Raw genomic sequence first — 18,351 nt, 5'->3', positions numbered from 1 at the left:
CTGAGTTTGTTAACCCTGAAATGAGGGAAAGTCAGGGTTTTCTGTTTCACAAGGGGAAGTAGCTCAAACTAGAGACAGAGGGGTAACTCTAAGCCTGTTTCAGAAAGAGAGGTAAGTAAAGCTTTTGGTTAGTTACTGTAGTAACAGACTCTATGAATGTAACCTGGTTGGGACCAGGTTTATCTCAGTAAACCTTGAGTTCCTCTCCGTCTCTGGCCTTTTTCAGCCACATATGTTATTTGATTTTGTCATTCATTCAGTCAGCAGGTGAGTTTTTGTGAAGCCTAGTTCTGCTGTGTGTCTTAATGTCATGTCCTTTGATTAATGGTGCGGTGGATGAAGGAGCAGCATTACTGTGCAGAGAATTAAATATTTTTTGGGAGATTGTTATCAGACTGTGCATAGATGTTGTTGCATTTCTGGACAATTATCTTTTAGAGTGGTACCGTTTCACATCACAGTCCATAATCTACATCCACAACCTAATCCGTCCTTACATTTGCAACATTAGCAACTGCAGTCATGCTCTAACATCCCAGCAGATATTGTGTGTTGCACTGTGGTTGTTTGCAAATGAAAGTTTTTCATATAATGTCTGAGATGCAGAGTACTTCAGTAAGGCAGCTGTGTGTAGGAGAGGCAGGAAAGTGTGTCTGGCCCTGAAAGGGTTTTTACTCGTCTTTGTGGTTTTCCCTGGACAGAAACCTGTCAGAGCCATCAAGGAGGAGTTCCACAGGATTGCAGATGAATGATGTAGAGATCTGTTAAAATAATTTTACATCATATTCTGTTAATGACATCATGTTGCAACATCAGAGTGGGATTAGTAATTTTAATTTCTGTTAGGATTTCCCAGTGTGATTGGCTGTATAGATGGCATCTTCATCACAGCTGCCTCACATAATGAAGCTGATTATGTGAACAGGAAGTCCATTCACAGCATAAATGTGCAGGTAGGTTAGAGGTAGATTGACTACGGTTTCAAAATGTTAAAGGCTGCATCATAGGTAAACATTTGTCATTCTCTGCACTGTCAAGATCATATGTGATGCTGCATACATCATTTTTAATGTGGAGGCCAAGTGGCCTGGGTCTGTTCATGACTGGAGGGTTTATCATGAGTTTAATGTGAGCAACAGATTAAAACATGGTCAGCAGTCTAAAGAGTTTAACAATATAATTGATTTGTCTACCTCCTTCAGTATATGCTTATGTATCCATTATACAGTATAGGAGAGTTTGATAGTGTTCTGCTGGGTGACAGGGGTTATCATGTCAACCTAGAGCAGTGGTTCTCAAATTTTTTCTATCGGGCCCCCCTTTGGAGGACAAAAAACTTTCGTGCCCCCCCAATAACTTTGTATATATATATATATATATATATATATATATATATATATATATATATATATATATATATATATATATATATATATATATATATATATATATATATATATATATCAGGGGTGTCAAACTCATTTTAGTCCAGGGACCACATAAATCCAATCTGATCTCCAGTGGGCCCCACCAGTAAAATCACAGCATAACATATAAATAACCACAATTCCAACTTTTCCCCTTTGTTTTAGTTCAAAAAAAGTACATTCTGAAAATGTTCACATTTAATGAAGTATCTTTTTACAAAATATTATGAACCTGAAATTTCTTAAGGAAAACAAGTTCAATTTCAACAGTAGCCTGTTATGCCTGAGTTCATCATTTACACATGCACTGTAACTGCCAGATAACAGTTTATCTACAAAAACACAAAACATTCAGTCACAGGTTTCTGGAACTGAACAATATAGTATTTTACTTTATGATCAGAACAACTTGTCAAGTTCTAGAAATTATTTTAAATTTACAATTTACAGTTAATGTTGTAATTTTTTATCATTTGTAAAGTCGTCCCACGGGCCGAAATGGACCGTCTGGTGGGCCGGTTTTGGCCCACAGGCCGTATGTTTGACATTGCTGGTGAAAATAATCGTCGGAGATGAGCTGAGTATGTGATGTGATCAAGTACGCTGGTGTTCTGACTGCACATTAATGATGCGTTCTCCCGTTGTCAGGAGTCTGTACTTTGGAGTCTGAACGGCCAGTGCATATACCATAGATATATACAGAAGATCATTATTATTAATATTTTTTTTATATCTATGGCATATACAGTCTATGGGCCAGCACAATTTTAGTATTGTTGTACACCGCAAAAAACAGGCCGATGTTAAAACAATAGTTCAGCTAATTAGTTCCGTGTTGAAGGACCTTTTCCTCCCAGTTGCCTGCGCCCCCCCTGACATGCCTCTGCGCCCCCCCAGGGGGGTGCACCCCACTAGTTGAGAAACACTGACCTAGAGCGATGACTTTTTAGTGTGACCACCAACAGAACTTCTAGCAGGCTCACTGTAGGATAAGAGCAGAGATGTAGATGATTATAGGTCTTTTGAAAGCTTGTTTGCAGTGTGTACATCCCTTCAGGGTCAGCCTTGAGAGGGTCCGTGATATTTTTGTTGCATGTTTTTTTTATTGTATTGCCACAGTTAGAGGAGAGGAACATATATATTGCTGCCCGAGTCAATGCGTAAGTTTCAATCACAATAATATTACAGGAAAACTGTTTAATAGCAGCCTATTCTGTTATTTCATTTAGGTGCAATCCTGCGGGGGAGAAGCGCATGTGGCAGCAGCTGAAGATGAAATATAAGAACATTGTTCAAACAGGTAAGAAGTCGGCATAATCTCATGGAGCTACCTCATTTTGATCATGTTTTACATTGTAAAGTAGCTTAATTATTAAGTGGCTGTTTGACTGTGCAGTGGTTCTATCCCACACACAGCCTAAATGTCTGTATCCATATCATGTTCTGTCAAACAATTAAGCCTATTTAAACTAACACAGACTTCTACTCGGCCAACAGAAAGAAAGCAGATGCCTGTAAAAAGGGAGGTGGCCCAGCAGCACCACCTGTAACAGAGGCAGAGGAGCTGCTCCTAAGCCAGAATTTGGGAAGGCCAGTGGCTGAGGGAATCCCTGGAGGGAGCTCATCCTCTGAGACCACATCCCAAGACACAAGTGCGTGTGTGTGTGTGTGTGTGTGTGTGTGTGTGTGTGCGCGCGCGCGCGCGCGTGTGTTCATGTGCCCACTGAACATTTGCCATAAGGAAGCACAGAGCACTGCATTGGTTCTGCGTATGAGCGAGTGTGTGTGCAGCCACAGCGATGGCATGCGTGAAGGGGTGTGCTTTAAAGACGGTGAGTTTAATTAAAGATGAAAGGGCTGATGATTAATTGATGGAAGGTGGACTGTTCCATCAGGCTGAAATGTGTGTGTGTGTTGACTCTTCTACTGTAGAAAAACAGAAAAAGTGGAAAAAAGCTAAATTTTTTGAGAAAACTAGGACAGCATCTTAAGAGACACATTATACATTATATTATTTATATTATAAAGAAAACAATAGTGTCCGGGGACAGAAAAACAGAAGTATAACAAGAAGAATAACTTTTACATGACACGTAGTGCATCAGTGCATCCTGTACATCTCTGTCCTCCTTCTCTACACCTTGTGCCACTGCAGGCTCATGTGCTGCTGCTTCAGGTAAATCCCATGAAGTCTCATCAGAGAGCATCTGAAACACATACACAGCATACATATTTTAATACCTAATAGCGATAAACTGCAGCCATTACAGGGTCGTTCACAGGACTGATACACGATAGCTAGCGAACTAGCATTAGCTTACCCTCATATGTCGTCTAGTTCATATCCTCTTGTCTTCGGCTTGATACTGCTGCATCGCCTCCCAAACTCTCCTGTGTGTCTCCTGAGTGTTTCGACTCGTCGCTCTCAGCTTTCTCCGACTCTTCTATTACTCTGAATCTGACAGAAAGCCACAGACCGAGCAGCAGGTGAACCATCGTCTCCGTTATGTTGCGTTTGTGTCGCACGCAAATGACGTTAAGGGACTTTCGGCTCGCTGCGCTATGACGACTCCACCCACGATGAGGCTATATGGAAAAACAACTAAACCGAGACGAGCCGAGTCAGATACAATAGTGACGAACCGTACCGCGCCGAGTACATGCTTGTGGAATCGCGGCTTAAGACACACGACATCAACACACTAACACTCACATATTAACACATACACACAGAGACACACACTAACAAACACACTGTAACACACACTCAGTTACACACAGACTTTCACACATTTGACACAGAAACACACAGCTGACAAAAACACACTGTATAACACACACACTGTAATATTCACATATTAACACACACATATACACACAAAGTAACACACATGATTTAACACATATGACACACACTCAGTAACAAACTCACACACAAAGTAACACACACATGCTTTAACGCATTACACACACACACACAAAAACACAAACACACAGCTAACCTACACGCAACCTAAGACACACAACATCAACACACACATACTGTATAACACACATACCAACTATAATGTTCACATACCAAAACGCACACAAAAAGTAACACACACAAGAACACAAACACACCGTAACACACAGCTGACAGAGATAGTTTTCAAAGTAAAACTTCCTATAAACTGAAGTTTGAGCCTTTAGTGTTGTTTTTTTTCAAAATAAAGGTAATCCAAAAGTATTTTGTACTAGTATTTCAAAATAAAAAAACTCACAAACTTTATATTAAGTTATGTTAAAAAAAAAAAAAAGCAAAAAAGATGTTAAAGGATTTATGGTTATTTTTTAAAGTAAGAAAACATTACAAGCAGAATAATAAAGCACTTTGGGTTCGTTTTTCAAAATAAAATACCTTACAAACAGGATATTAAGGCGTTCAGGGACAGCTTTCTAAATAAAAACTCACAAACAGAATGATATGCATTTTGGGTACAAGTTTCAAAACTGTAGAAGGCCTTACCAACAATATATAAACACATTTTGGGTTAATTTTTGACATAAAAGCCTTTCAGTTTCTAAAAATAAAAGCCCTAGTAAACTGGTCTAGTTTTTCAAAACAAAGTGCTTAGAAACATAATAAATTTGTGTCATGTCCTTATAAAGAGGATGTTAAGGCATTGGTGGTTAAATTTTTAAAATAAAATGCCTCACAATTAGGATATTATAGCATTTACGTTACCTTTGTAACGTAAATGCACGTAACAACTTTGTAACAGGATATTAAGGATTTAATAGTTAGCTTTTCAAAATAAAAACGCATTACAGTCCGCAAAGGCATTTATGGTTTGTTTTCCAAAATAAAAGACCTTAATACACAAAAGACGTTTTGAGTCATAGAAAAGATTTTATTGAGCGACACAATGAAATTCATCACATCAGCGTCTCATGAAGAAGCTCCTCCTCATCGAGCTTCGTCATCTCCTCTTCGAATGAAGGCACCATGTGACCGACGTAGTGCCTTTTAATTCAGACGAACAGATAAAAACACACCTCAGGCTTATTTTAGGCACTTTAGTCTAAAGCGACGGTTAACATGAACAGCACAGATTCACCTCATGACTTGTTTAAAGGATCCTAGTTGAGAAAAGCTGCACAAAGCTTCCACTCTAATCTTTATTTTTATACCTGTTTTCTCCCAAACTGCTGATTTTCTTCCACTTAAATTACAGTTAATTGATCATTTTGGACTTCTGACTGATTTCTGATGTTACAAAAAAAAAAACATTAAAAAATAGGATGCAGCTAATTATGATTTATATTTCAAAATAAACCTTAGATGAGCTCAAACACTCAATATTTAGCTTCGGTCTGATTTTGAGAGTTTATCATGAGGTTTGGCGTGGTGGTGGCAGCATCATGATCTGAAACACGGTGGTGGCAGCATCATGATGTGAAGTTCGTATTTGATTCTCTGCCTCTTGAAGCAGCAGAAGCTCCACATTTAAACCGTTTATCACCACCGCTTTTTTCTGTTTGCTCGACGGCCGGTTTTCGCACTAAGTTGCCGTTTTAAACTGAGAATAAATGGTCTTTAAAACAACCGTTACAAAAATAAAAGCAAAAAATGCAAAACTGCCCTCTTCTCATGTCTCATTTTATCCAACCGTCAGTGAAAACCCTCACAACAGACAAAAAGACAAATTTTAAAGCAGATTTTTTGACATTTTTGCGTGAAAAATCACTTTTTTTCAGATCTGGTTTGTGAATAATGAAAACACTCATCTTCGTCTACAACAAATCCATTTCTTTCTCCAAAAACTAAACAAATGCCAAAAAACGCTGCCATCTAAAATGACTCGTCTGCAGCTTTTGGCACAAACGTCGACGTTTTTAGCTGCTGGATCCTCGAACACCCGAGAATTTCACGTGTAGAGTCTGTATTTAATATAGAAGGCGGAGGTTAAAGACCTTAAAATGAAGTTTTAACTGTAAATTCTCATTAATCAGCTGCACAAAACACCTCAAGTTTTCTCCTCAACACTTAAGGCTTAGTGAAAGGTGCTACACCGAATCCCATTAAAGGTTTTATGACATTTGCAGCAGCAAAATTTAACAGCTTGTTTGTGATACAAACTGCAATCAAAAAGTTCTGGGACTGTTTTTATTTTCTCATTTACACGTTTATGTTATTCTGGACAAATTCTGAGTCTTTTTGGACAAAGTTTGATTATTGTTCTTGTCATTTGGGACAACTTGACTAATATCGAGTGAAGTTCAAGTATGTTTGGACAATTTTAGTCATTTTTACACAAGTCTGTTTCATTTTGGACTATTTTTGCGTAATTTTGAGCAAATTGTGCCATTTTTTGTGCCAAAAGTTTTTTATTCCGGACGTTTTGGACAAATTTTGAGTCATTAAGAACAGGTTTCAAGTCATTTTTGAGACTGATGAATTTAAAGGGAGAAGATTTCAGGTGTTTTGTACAGCTGGATACTAGACTTAGGCTGGGTTCTGGTCTCTCAGACCTGGTCATCAAACTGGACCAAACCTGAACATTTTTCAAGACGATTTTAGTAGTTTTGTGTTAGTTTGGACAACTGTTGAGTCCTTTTGGGACATTTCTGAGACATTCTAGATAAATTTTGGGTCATCTTCAACATATTTTTTGCAATTTTTGAAAAATCTGGAGTCCTTTTCTATATGTTTTCGTACAAGTTTTTATCACAGATGGAAGATTCCGAATCCATCATAAATCTGACTTCGGATCTGCAGTTTCCAAGATAGTCAGTCTGGCAATTTGAAGTAATTTAAGACAACTTTTGAGTAATTTCAGACAGGTTTTTCATATTTTGAAAATATTTAAATCAAATAAGCAAACTTTTGGTAAAACTCTGCTAAGTTTAAGACATTTTCAGAACTTTTAAACGCAACATAGAATGAAATGCAACGCTTGTTTTAGAGTCAGACCAGTCAAAAAGTGAGAAAATATAAAGTCTAGCTAATTTTAAGGCTGTTAAATAAGTTCTTTTAGGTTAAAATTAGATTTTTCAGGACGATTCGGATTAACCGCTGTGACGTTGGCAACACTTCAACGACGTGAAACTAGAGGCCCGAGAAGTTTGTTTAATGCTGCGTTTGAGTCAGTTCGGACAATTGTGAGCTCCAAATGAAACGACTTGCAAATGTAAACACTCAATACGACTTCTCTGGAACTGGAAATAAAAAAAATGTGGATGAAGACGACATAAGAGGCTGTTGGTGTAATACTTTACATTAAATTAGTCTGAATATGACACACAACGGGTGATAAAGTGTCATTTACTAAATAAGTAATGTTCACTTGTGAGGATGTCTGGCTGCTTCTTGATCTGTTTTCAAGCAGGAGGCCAGAAATTCTCCGAGCTGACTCGAACGCAGCATCATGTGTTTAACTGTGTCCAGAACTCGCAGCAGAAAACCCCCCAGAAGCCAAACGGTGTCTTCGGCTGTTGATAATTTTAGTCAAAGAAAATATCAGTTTCTCACGTCAGAAAGCAGCTGAGTGACTTTTAAGAGTCCCAGTTCCTACAGAGACAAACAGAGACTGGTTGGTGTTGAAAGCACAGTGGTGGCAGGTCTCCAGCAGCCTCTCGGTGACGGCGGCCATCTTGTTTCTGCAGACAGCCTCCGTCCGGGGACGTAAACTCGACCAGAAGCAGCTGGAGTGGAGGTCTGTCCGAGAGCGAAGCCGCCGCCGCCGGAGGTCGGAGGTCACCGTGACGAGCTCCTCTCCTTGCTGACACAGTCGTCCTGGTTGCTGGTGTCGCCGTTTGCTGCCGTCCCGCAGGTCCGACGCTTCTTTCGGCGGTGAGACATGGCGTCGCCCTCCGAGCCCGACTCTGCCTGCAGGAGACCCGGCGTTACAGCAGCATCAGTACGCGTAAAAACAACCAAATCTGAATAAAACTTCCCTCACAATCATCTGACTCTTAAGCTACAGTCATGAAAAAATATTAGACCACCCTTGTTTTCTTCTATTTCTTGTTCATTTTAATGTCTGGTACAACTAAAGGTACATTTGTTTGAACAAATATAATTCTAACAACAAAAATAGCTCGTAAGAGTTTAATTTCAGAGCTGATATCTAGACATTTTCCATGGTTTTCTGGATAATAACCAAAATCACTTAAGTTCTTCCATCAATAGCTATGGCATTGTTCTGCCAAACAGTTTTTAGGCATTCCATGTTTTATTTTCTGTCTGTTTTAGTCCCATGATACACACAGCAGTTAGTATTTGATTCATAACCATTGTTTCTGATGACTGCAGTCATGCGTCTTGGATGCTCTCCACCAGCTTCTCACATTGTTCTGCTGTCACAGCAGCCCATTCCTGTTGCACAAATTCTAACTAATTTGCTTTGTTTTTGGGCTTCTGGTTCTCCATTTAGCGTTTGATAATTTTCCACAAGTTTTCAGTTGGATTTAGATCTGGTGATTGAGCAGGCCAAGGCATAGTTCCAATGTTCTGGTTCTCCATCCAGGCTTTAACTGACCTTGCTGTGTGGCAAGGGGCATTGTCTTGTTGGAAAATCCAGTCATTGGTGGCAGGTAAGAGTTTTCCAGCCAATGGAAGAAGACTGTTTTCAAGAGTAGCTCTGTACATGACCTGGTTCATTTGCCCTGATCCACCCAGACTGAAACAACCCCAGATGGTCACTGATCCACCCCAGCGTTTTACTGTAGGGGCAGACAGTCTGGTTTGTAGCTTCTCCAGGCTTCCTCCTAACCAGTAAGTTGCCTGGAGTGGGCATCAACTGAAAATTGGATTCATCCCTGAAGACAACCTTAGCCCAATCATCAACAGTCCAATCCTTGTGATCCCCAGCAAAGAGTAACCAGCTTTCCTCTGCCTTTCCTTGATGAAGGACTTTTTCCATGCCCTGTGTGACTTCAGATCAGCTTCAAGAAGTCAGTTTCCAACTGTCCTTGCTGAACAAGTCCCATTTCTCCACAGTGTTCACTCATTTTTAAGGTCCTTGGAGGTCTGATGATGATTCCTGACACAGGAACAGATGAGTGACGGTCATCTCGTGGGGTAGAAAGACGTTTTCTGCTGCAACCAGCCAGCAATTTGGTAGAACCATGATGGACCTGTTTTTTCTTGGTGTAATGAACAGCTGTCTTGGAGATCTTCAGGTTTTTTGCTACCTGTCTCTCACTCATCCCAATTTCCAGCAGTGCAAAGATGGCTGCCTTTGTGGCTTCACATAATTCTTTAGTTTAAGGCATTATGTGAGAGCTGACAAGTTCTGAGTTGTGCTAAAGCCTGAATGTCAGCAGGAAACCACTCTAGGCCTTTACATGTGCAGTGCTGCTGATGACATGAAATGGTCTCTTATATATCCAGGGAATACAATTAAGCTTAAGCATGTCAAATAGGACAAAGTATTATGGAATCAGCTGCATGTTTCGTCATGTTCACTGTATTCTTCAGGTAATGTACCTTTAGTAGTACCAGGCATTAAAATGAACAAGAAATTGAAGAAAACAAGGATGGTCTAATCATTTTGGAGCAAATTTAGAGCAGTATGTGATTGTTCCAACAGGTCCAGTAAGACATTTGGACCCCTGTCTATGTACTTAAAGGGTGTATAACTGTGAAAACATTCATAGTATGAAGGGAAAATTTTGCATGGCTTCACTAAATGTACTGAAGTTATTGTAGATGAAGAAGCAGCTCATTCTGAGGAGGTCATGTGATGGTTTTTAAGGGATCAACCAGCAGTGTAACGTTACACCTGTAGCACCTGTTGGCAGCGCTAACGCCTGCAGACACGTGTGTTCCTGACAGCAGGGATTTATGTAAGCAGGGATTGTAACCGTGTTCACACTCAGCAGAACTTTATGTCCTGCACACGCGAACACACGACTTTTACAGTCGCTTTATTTCACCACGATTTGCTCCTGGATGCAGGTAGAAAACATACAACACAGGACTTCACAGCAACTGAAGTCTGGTTCGAACACAGTGTTGAGAAGTCTCTGGAGCTTCTTTTGTAACTTTTAAGACAAAACACAGCTTGTGCACCACTGTGTTAAAATGTGTTTAGTATACGCTGTATTCTGTAGGTTTACTGCACAATCTAGAAAGGAATCTCTCATGTTATGGTGCTTACTGTGGTATTTGCATTATTATTTATACCAAATATTTAAAATCACTTTTTTTCCCTCAGTGTGTGTCACAGCACTTACATCAGAGTTGGAGTCGGACGAGCTGGAGGATGAAGAGGATGAAGAGTCACTAGAGCTGTCAGATGCGATACCCGTGGATTCCTGTAGGTCCACTTTGTCTGCCAGCGCCGCTAGGTCGGGTCGCTCCTGCTTCAAAATGCTGAAACAACAAATCAAGTGTGAACAAGTGTTTGTCCTGATCCAGATCCCATGTTAATGTGGGGACAGAAGTTTCTCCCTTTTATTGATTTTCAACATAGAATCAAGTTTAATTTGACAAGAATTTACACCTCATTCATTTTACCCTCGACCTTTACAAGCCTTCCAGGACCTGCTGCTGAGAAACATCATGATGCTGCCACCACCATACTTCACATCATGATGTTGCCACCACTATGCTTCACATCATGATGTTGCCACCACTATGCTTCATGTCATGATGTTGCCACCACCGTGCTTCACATCATGATGTTGCCACCACTATGCTTCATGTCATGATGTTGCCACCACCGTGCTTCACATCATGATGTTGCCACCACTATGCTTCACATCATGATGCTGCCACCACCGTGCTTCACATCATGATGCTGCCACCACTATGCTTCACATCATGATGCTGCCACCACCATGCTTCACATGATGTTGCCACCACTATGCTTCACATCATGATGTTGCCACCACTATGCTTCACATCATGATGCTGCCACCACCATGCTTCACATCATGATGCTGCCACCACCATGCTTCACATCATGATGCTGCCACCACCATGCTTCACATCATGATGTTGCCACCACTATGCTTCACATCGTGATGTTGCCACCACCATGCTTCACATGATGTTGCCACCACTATGCTTCACATCATGATGTTGCCACCACTATGCTTCACATCATGATGCTGCCACCACCATGCTTCACATCATGATGCTGCCACCACCATGCTTCACATCATGATGCTGCCACCACCATGCTTCACATCATGATGCTGCCACCACCATGCTTCACATGATGTTGCCACCACTATGCTTCACATCATGATGCTGCCACCACCATGCTTCACATCATGATGCTGCCACCACCATGCTTCACATCATGATGTTGCCACCACTATGCTTCACATCATGATGTTGCCACCACCATGCTTCACATCATGATGTTGCCACCACCATGCTTCACATCGTGATGTTGCCACCACTGTGCTTCACAGTGAGGATGGTGTGTTTCTAGTCTGATGGACAAAAAGTTCCACTCTTCCAGTTGACTTCGGAATCTCCACGTCTTCTGGTGAACTCTCGTCCAGATTATATTTGAGCTTTTTCTAACAGAGTCTTTCTCTTTGTCTTCCATAAAGCTTCGACTGCTGAAGAACAGACAACAGTTGTTGTATGAACAGTCTCTCCCATCTCAGCTGCTGAAGCTTGGAACTCCTTCAGAGGAGTCATAGGTGTCCTGGTGGCCTCCCTCACTAGTCTCTTTCTTCTCATTCTCTCGGTTTTTGAGGATGTCATTAAATTGACCAGGTTTCAATGTTGAAAATCAATAAAAGGGGAAAACTTTCAGGTGGGTGAATACTTGTGGTATACCTGCAGGATTTAGAAAGACACATTTGAAAAATGAAGTTTCCTGCACTGTGGAGGATTCTTTCTTACCGGTACCACTTCCTGGAGAGCTTGGGACGTCCTCGGACCGTTTTGTGCCACACGATGGGGAAGTTGGTCGTGCTGGCGAAGTTCTGGGTGACGGCGATCGTCGTGTCCAGGTTAAGAACAACGTGCCACCATCCTCCTGCAGAAACACTGCAGGTTAAAATTAGAGCTGCAACGGTTCATTATTTTGGCAAGTATTGGATTCATTTGATAATCCATCAGTTTGCATAGTTGTTTTTAATCAAAACTGTAACTACAGCTTCTTCAAATGAAATGACCGGTAATGTAAATAAAAATAAAACAGAGAGAGGCTGCTAACGCCCTCCTGTGGAGCCGGCAGGTGCGGTCTAAATCCTGGAGTCGTGTTGAAGGAGCAGCTGAGGGTTTAATCCGTGCTCGACTCCATCAGCTCGGTTGGCATTAGGTGGATGTAGGTCAGATCGCTTCACTACACGCTGCTGTAAACTGTCAACACACGTCGAGTCACTGCTGGGTCACTGCATATTCTCAATGAAGACTCGCGGCTTTCTGCTACAAAAACCAGCAGCTCTCCAAACAAAGACCACAATTTACTACCTTTATCATGTTCATACCAATCTACAGTCACTTACGCAGTTGGTGAATTCATCACAGTTTTGTTTGCACCTTTCCTGCAGCTCATATTTATGTTCGGTGTCAATTCATCTCAGGGTTTTTCCTGCATAGAATAATTTTAGGTCCCTGAAGAGGCTTTATGTGCATCAAAACGATAAGAACTGAGAATAAGAAAGGAAAATAATGATTTTTCCCCAACAGTTTTGCTAGTTTTTGGTTCAACAAATGGTCTAAAATACAGGATAATACATAGGATTTCTGTCAAATAAAATAACAAACCCAATACCGTGACTATACAGGAATAACACAGAATCTAATATTTTCGTTACTCGTCATTTTGTGATATCAAAGATGTTGAATTTGCTGTCAGGAGCAACAAAGGAAATCATGAAACCATCACATCTGAGAGCCTGGAGCCTAAAAACATTCATGAATTCAAAATCAAAAAAGCTGATTTTCTGTGGATCTCCTATTATTACGCTGTCAAGACATTTAATGTTAAAATTTTCACTTGTTTTTGAATTTTCTCTTCAGTTTTTTGGTCAAATTCTGTGTTTTTTCAATGAGGTTTGGTGACAACAAAATAAACTAAGAGAAACCACAGGACGGTGACATAGAGACTCACTGACCGGGTACGAACACCGTCTCTCCGGGTCTCTGCAGGATCTCCAGCGGCCTGAACTCGGGCGGCCACGACGGCTGCTGAGTCCGTGGGTAAACGACGCTGAACCAGGTGATAGCCTCGTCCTGCTGGTTGCCTCCGTCCTCTCTGGTCACCTTGATCAGCTCTCTGGGAGTGTTGGTGGGGAACAGGCACCACCTCTTGTGGCCCTGAACCAGGGCGTTCCAGGCGCTGGTGCCCAGCGGGTCGATGTGGATGCCGGTACCGGAGCGGGCCGGGCCCATCACGAACCACCTGAGTTTAGACACGACCCTTTTATTTTATTTAGCACATTTAAATCAACAGATGGTGCACCAAAGTGTGTGTTTGATTCAGAATCACTTATTAATCCCAGAGAGGAAGTTAGTTACGGTACAGCTGCTTTCATTTAGTTTCAGAAATTTATCTAAAAGAAAAAAATATAAGATAAACATAAGTAGAAAAATAATTCCTAAAAACAGAAACATGAGTAGAAATATACAGGCATAAAAGTTAAAAATGTACATTATCCTAAATAATAATAATAAAATAATTGTAGTTCTAAGCATACAATAAATAAATAATAGTTCTAAATATACAGCAAATAATTCATAGTTTTAAGTAAATAGTAAATAATAATAGTTCTAAGTATACAGTAAATAAATGATAATAGTTCTAAATATATAGTAAATAAAAAATAGTTTTAAGTATACAGTAAATACATAATAATAGTTCTAAGTATACAGTAAATAAATAATAGCTCTACATATACAGTAAATAAATAATAATAGTTCTAAATATATAGTAAATAAATAATAGTTCTCAGTATACAGCAAATAAATAATAATAGTTCTAAGTATACAGTGTAATAAATAATAACAGGGCTATAACAGAGTTATAACAGGAGTAGGATTTAATCCAACAAATATAAATACTACTTTTAGGACCTTAAAGTATTATTTATTATATATACTAATGATTCATCCCACATGCTCCCACTAGGATATTTTTGTCTTTTTTCATTTTTGGATTATTTTGGCTGTGTTAATGCACTTGGCTTCAAATCTGGTAAAAGTGTGGGAATTTTTTAATTTGGACTTTTTAATATGAGATACTTGGTCACAAAAGTCAAAAAGAAATTATCATTATTTTAGTTGAATTTTCATATATGATTGAGCAGATATGACAAGTTGTACCAAAATAATGGTAGATATTTGGGTCTGGAGTTTCACTATGGTTCTCCCAGTCTAACGAAGATTTTTTTCATGGGTATATTTATTTTGGGACCCAACTGTGTCATCTATAAAGCAATATTCAAGATTCTGAATAACTTTCAAGTTCACTTGACATAAATCAAATGTGTTGGACAGTAAATAATAACTGTGCTGCAAAGTTCATCAACAGAAGTCAGCAAACTCCTAACAGTCATTCTAAAGTCAGTGGCTCCATCTGGTGGTTCAACATCAACAACACATTTCCTGACAGCTCCAGATCAGTTAATACTAATAATTTTTGAAGTTAAAATTTCATAAATATCTTTATAAATATCCTGATTTCATGCCATAGAAATTTCGGGCAAATCACAGACATGTAATCTAATGTACTCTTCGCACGGGGTTCGTATTACCTGGGGATCTCTGGTAATTTGTGAATTATCCCCACACATCTGTGTTTACTGCAGTGCATTCGTATGGGATAAGTGAATTCTGTATTTTACTTGAACTTACTGACATTACAGCCCAGATATGATGTCAAATCTGTGCACGTCGCAACATCCGCTGTTGTCATGTGGTATGTAGTCGTCATGGCAACAGTAAATATGTCAAAGCAGCAGCATGACTTGAGAACAGCGGGCAACGCTGTCGGGATAACAGGCCATCAGGGTGTTTGTATTAAGCCTGTTGAAAGATATGCTTACTGCACGCTGCTATGCATGTCATCCATTTCTTTATCCTCCCAAATTTCCCTCTTCTGGTTGATCTGATTTTGCCGTTTCTGTGAATGGTCCACCGGCTTGTTCTGTATCGGCCTGCTCCTATCCTACTCAATAATTTCCACCGCATCCGCCATAATTCAACCGGGAAGGAGGTAGAAAAAGGGCGCAGTAAAAAAAAAGCAACTAAAATACCCCCCAATCACTGACAGGTAGATTCGCACGGGACTAGTATTATCACAGGATGTCAGTGTTTGGCGAAATATGGTTGGTAGTTTGCGGTAGAATTTTTACTTTACAAATTACAGACATGGTGCATTCGAACGGGATTAAGATCACAGACATCCGCCTTATTACAAATCACCATTGGTACAGAGGTAATACTAATCCCGTGCGAATAGGGCTTAACAATCTGATGAAAACCAATCACCAACTGATTATTTGAGATGTTTATTGGGTGGTTCTTAAGTGGAAACTTGCGGTCTGGATGGATGAGGTGAAGCCAGACTCACCTGTACGGCGGCCGGCGTTTCTCCCCAGCAAACTGGAACAGGTCGTCCCTGAAGAACACTGGAACCTGGTAGTCCTCCAGCAGCTTGCGGCGCTTGGCGTGTTCGCCGTAGCTGCTGTCGAAGATGTAGAGCGGGCTGTCGTCCCTGGTGGACTCCAGGTACTCCGTGTAGTACTTCATCTTCATCTTCACCGAGTAGCCGTCGTTGTCCTCACCGCACTTGAACTTCTGGTTGCGGTATTTGCGTTTGAGGCGCTCCAGGGTCCATTTCTCCCGGGCCGGCCAGCTCTCCTGGCAGCCGAGCAGGACAACGGGCTTGTAGGGCCTCTCGAAGCGCTGGATGAACTCCTCGGGACTGAGGTGGAGGGCGTCCACTCGCTCCACGTTGTCCTGCAACATCAGTACAAACAGTGTGAATACAAAGATTAGTGAAGATAAGGGTCATTTCATCTCAAAATATGAGATGTCTCTTGACCATCGCTGATTTGCCTGAAAGTTTTATATCATGAAATACTGACTTTTAGAAAGATATTTGTAAAGTTTTGGCTTGATGTATAAAATACTTTAAGATTAAATTTTTTTTTTTTAATTTTCCCTCAGCAGGTTGTTTTCTGACACTGAAATGCGAGGCTGTTTGAACAACAATATGAGGAACTATTAAAGGAGTAATACAACATTTTAAATTTTTACTCTGCCAAGGAAAGCGGTGGAGTTATGCGACAGTCGGCGTATGCTTGTCTGTCTGGCTGTTAGCAACATTACTCAAAATTGGAATAATGGATTTGGCCAAAATTCTCATGGCATACACAGCTGAAATTGTCCTTTTGATATTTTGAAGAAAAGTTTCTATCTAAATAGTTTAATCATTTTAATAGTCTTAACAATACTCCATCCACAGGTGCAGAGATTTTGAACCCGTTTTCCTTGAGCCAAGTCCAAACCTCACAACTTTTGAAATGATGAAACACAACATAACATCACAACACAAAGAGGGTGTGTGATGTGAACACACACCTACGTGTTGAGATGAACAGGTGAGTGCTGGTTAAACATCTCTTTTATGAACTCAGTCACACCCACACAGACTGGAGCAAAACTATTTGTTGGCCAATGACTGTCGTAAGATTTTATGCTGAACCTTTTCTGTAAACTTATAGTGTAAAATTTATAAATTTGACCCCTTTTTTCTTCCTCGTAGGACATAATTATTTCATTTTTGAATGTTTTATTAGTCTATTAAATGCTGTAAAATGAGTTTTGTGTAAGATAATTCATCAGTGAAAACGTTAAAAAGTGCATTCTGGGTAAAGTTTCAAGGCTCATATCAGCATGTGTGATAGGTAGTTGGTCAGAACAAATTCTAGACAATGAAAGCGTAACTTTACACACAGAAGATATCAGAATCATCTAATAGACATGTTTCATTCTGTGGAAAAAGAATATTTTGGCATTCACAAATTATAAAAATTGAGATTCTATTTATTGAAGGAATTAAAACCTTGATATTGTCCGCAGCATCATTATCCCTCCTGTATAAAAGACAAGTGTTTAATATCAAAATTAGACATAATCACATGAAGCAACTGGATATAAAACTGACCTGGTCTCAGTTATTTACCAGAACTCAAATGTGTTTTTCATTCTAAAATGTCATGAGTCTATCTGCTGTACTGATGAAGTTCTGAGACTCATAAATTATAGAAAAACTCCATTAGAAAGTGATAAATCTGGACCCACCTCTATGTACTTCAGTGACCTGGAACTCTGGAAATATTCATAGTGTTAAGGTAAACTTTGATCATTAATAAAGTTAGTGTAGATGAAGAACCAACTGACTGAGGAAGTCAGGGGGAGGACTGATTGACCTTTAACTGAATTAGACAACAGATTTAACTAAATATATGGCAGAAAAATCAGTCAGTTAATTTCAAATATCGTGCTAATTACAAACCAATGGTATGTCACTTTTACTTTGTCAGTCTGTGTTTACATAACTAGCTAAAATGCAGTATTTTTAACTGTAAAATAATACTTTTAAATTGTAATATTAGTGCCTGAACTTAAATACCTCCTGTACTGCTGCTTTTCTGAAAGTCGTGATTGCTTTCAGTAGTTCAAACGTGTTAAAGAGCGGAGAAGTTGCCCCAGAAAGTGCCGGTTACATATCTGCTCCCACATTGTCTACGTGACGGGCTGCACTGCTGCTAGCCTAGCCTAGCTTAGCATCGGCGGCTACACTGACAGTTACCTTCACGGTGCGGTGCGACAGGTCGAAGGTCTCATGGTAGCCGTGTTTTATCCAGTCCAGAGAGTCTTTCAGCTCGGGCCTGGCGCTCCGTTTCGCCTCTTTGATCCTCTTCTTACTCTTGTGGTTCATTCCTCCTCCGGGCTTTAAGA

At 40.0% G+C, this 18,351-nt stretch overlaps 1 protein-coding gene and 1 long non-coding RNA gene across 2 annotated transcripts; one reads left to right on the top strand and one right to left on the bottom strand.

Annotated features, from left to right (window-relative positions):
- Window positions 1–5,299: 5,299 nt before the first annotated feature.
- jmjd6 (jumonji domain containing 6, arginine demethylase and lysine hydroxylase) lies at window positions 5,300–18,337 on the bottom strand. The gene is made up of 6 exons (XM_023286551.3): window positions 18,203–18,337; window positions 15,956–16,344; window positions 13,500–13,786; window positions 12,280–12,415; window positions 10,650–10,788; window positions 5,300–8,298 (listed from the first exon to the last, which is right to left on the bottom strand). Exons 1-6 carry the CDS (start codon window positions 18,329–18,331, stop codon window positions 8,167–8,169), a joined length of 1,212 nt encoding a protein of 403 aa, XP_023142319.1. The 5' UTR covers window positions 18,332–18,337; the 3' UTR covers window positions 5,300–8,166.
- LOC129347565 (uncharacterized) lies at window positions 8,198–12,615 on the top strand. Its single transcript, XR_008599728.1, has 2 exons — window positions 8,198–8,329; window positions 10,631–12,615. It is a non-coding gene; the product is annotated as an uncharacterized LOC129347565 (long non-coding RNA).
- Window positions 18,338–18,351: the final 14 nt, after the last annotated feature.

This window comes from Amphiprion ocellaris, chromosome 19 (assembly GCF_022539595.1).
Source record: "Amphiprion ocellaris isolate individual 3 ecotype Okinawa chromosome 19, ASM2253959v1, whole genome shotgun sequence".
Classification (NCBI taxonomy): Eukaryota; Metazoa; Chordata; class Actinopteri; family Pomacentridae; genus Amphiprion; species Amphiprion ocellaris.
Note: the sequence above shows the minus strand (reverse complement) of the source record. Positions and strands in the feature narration are given on the sequence as shown.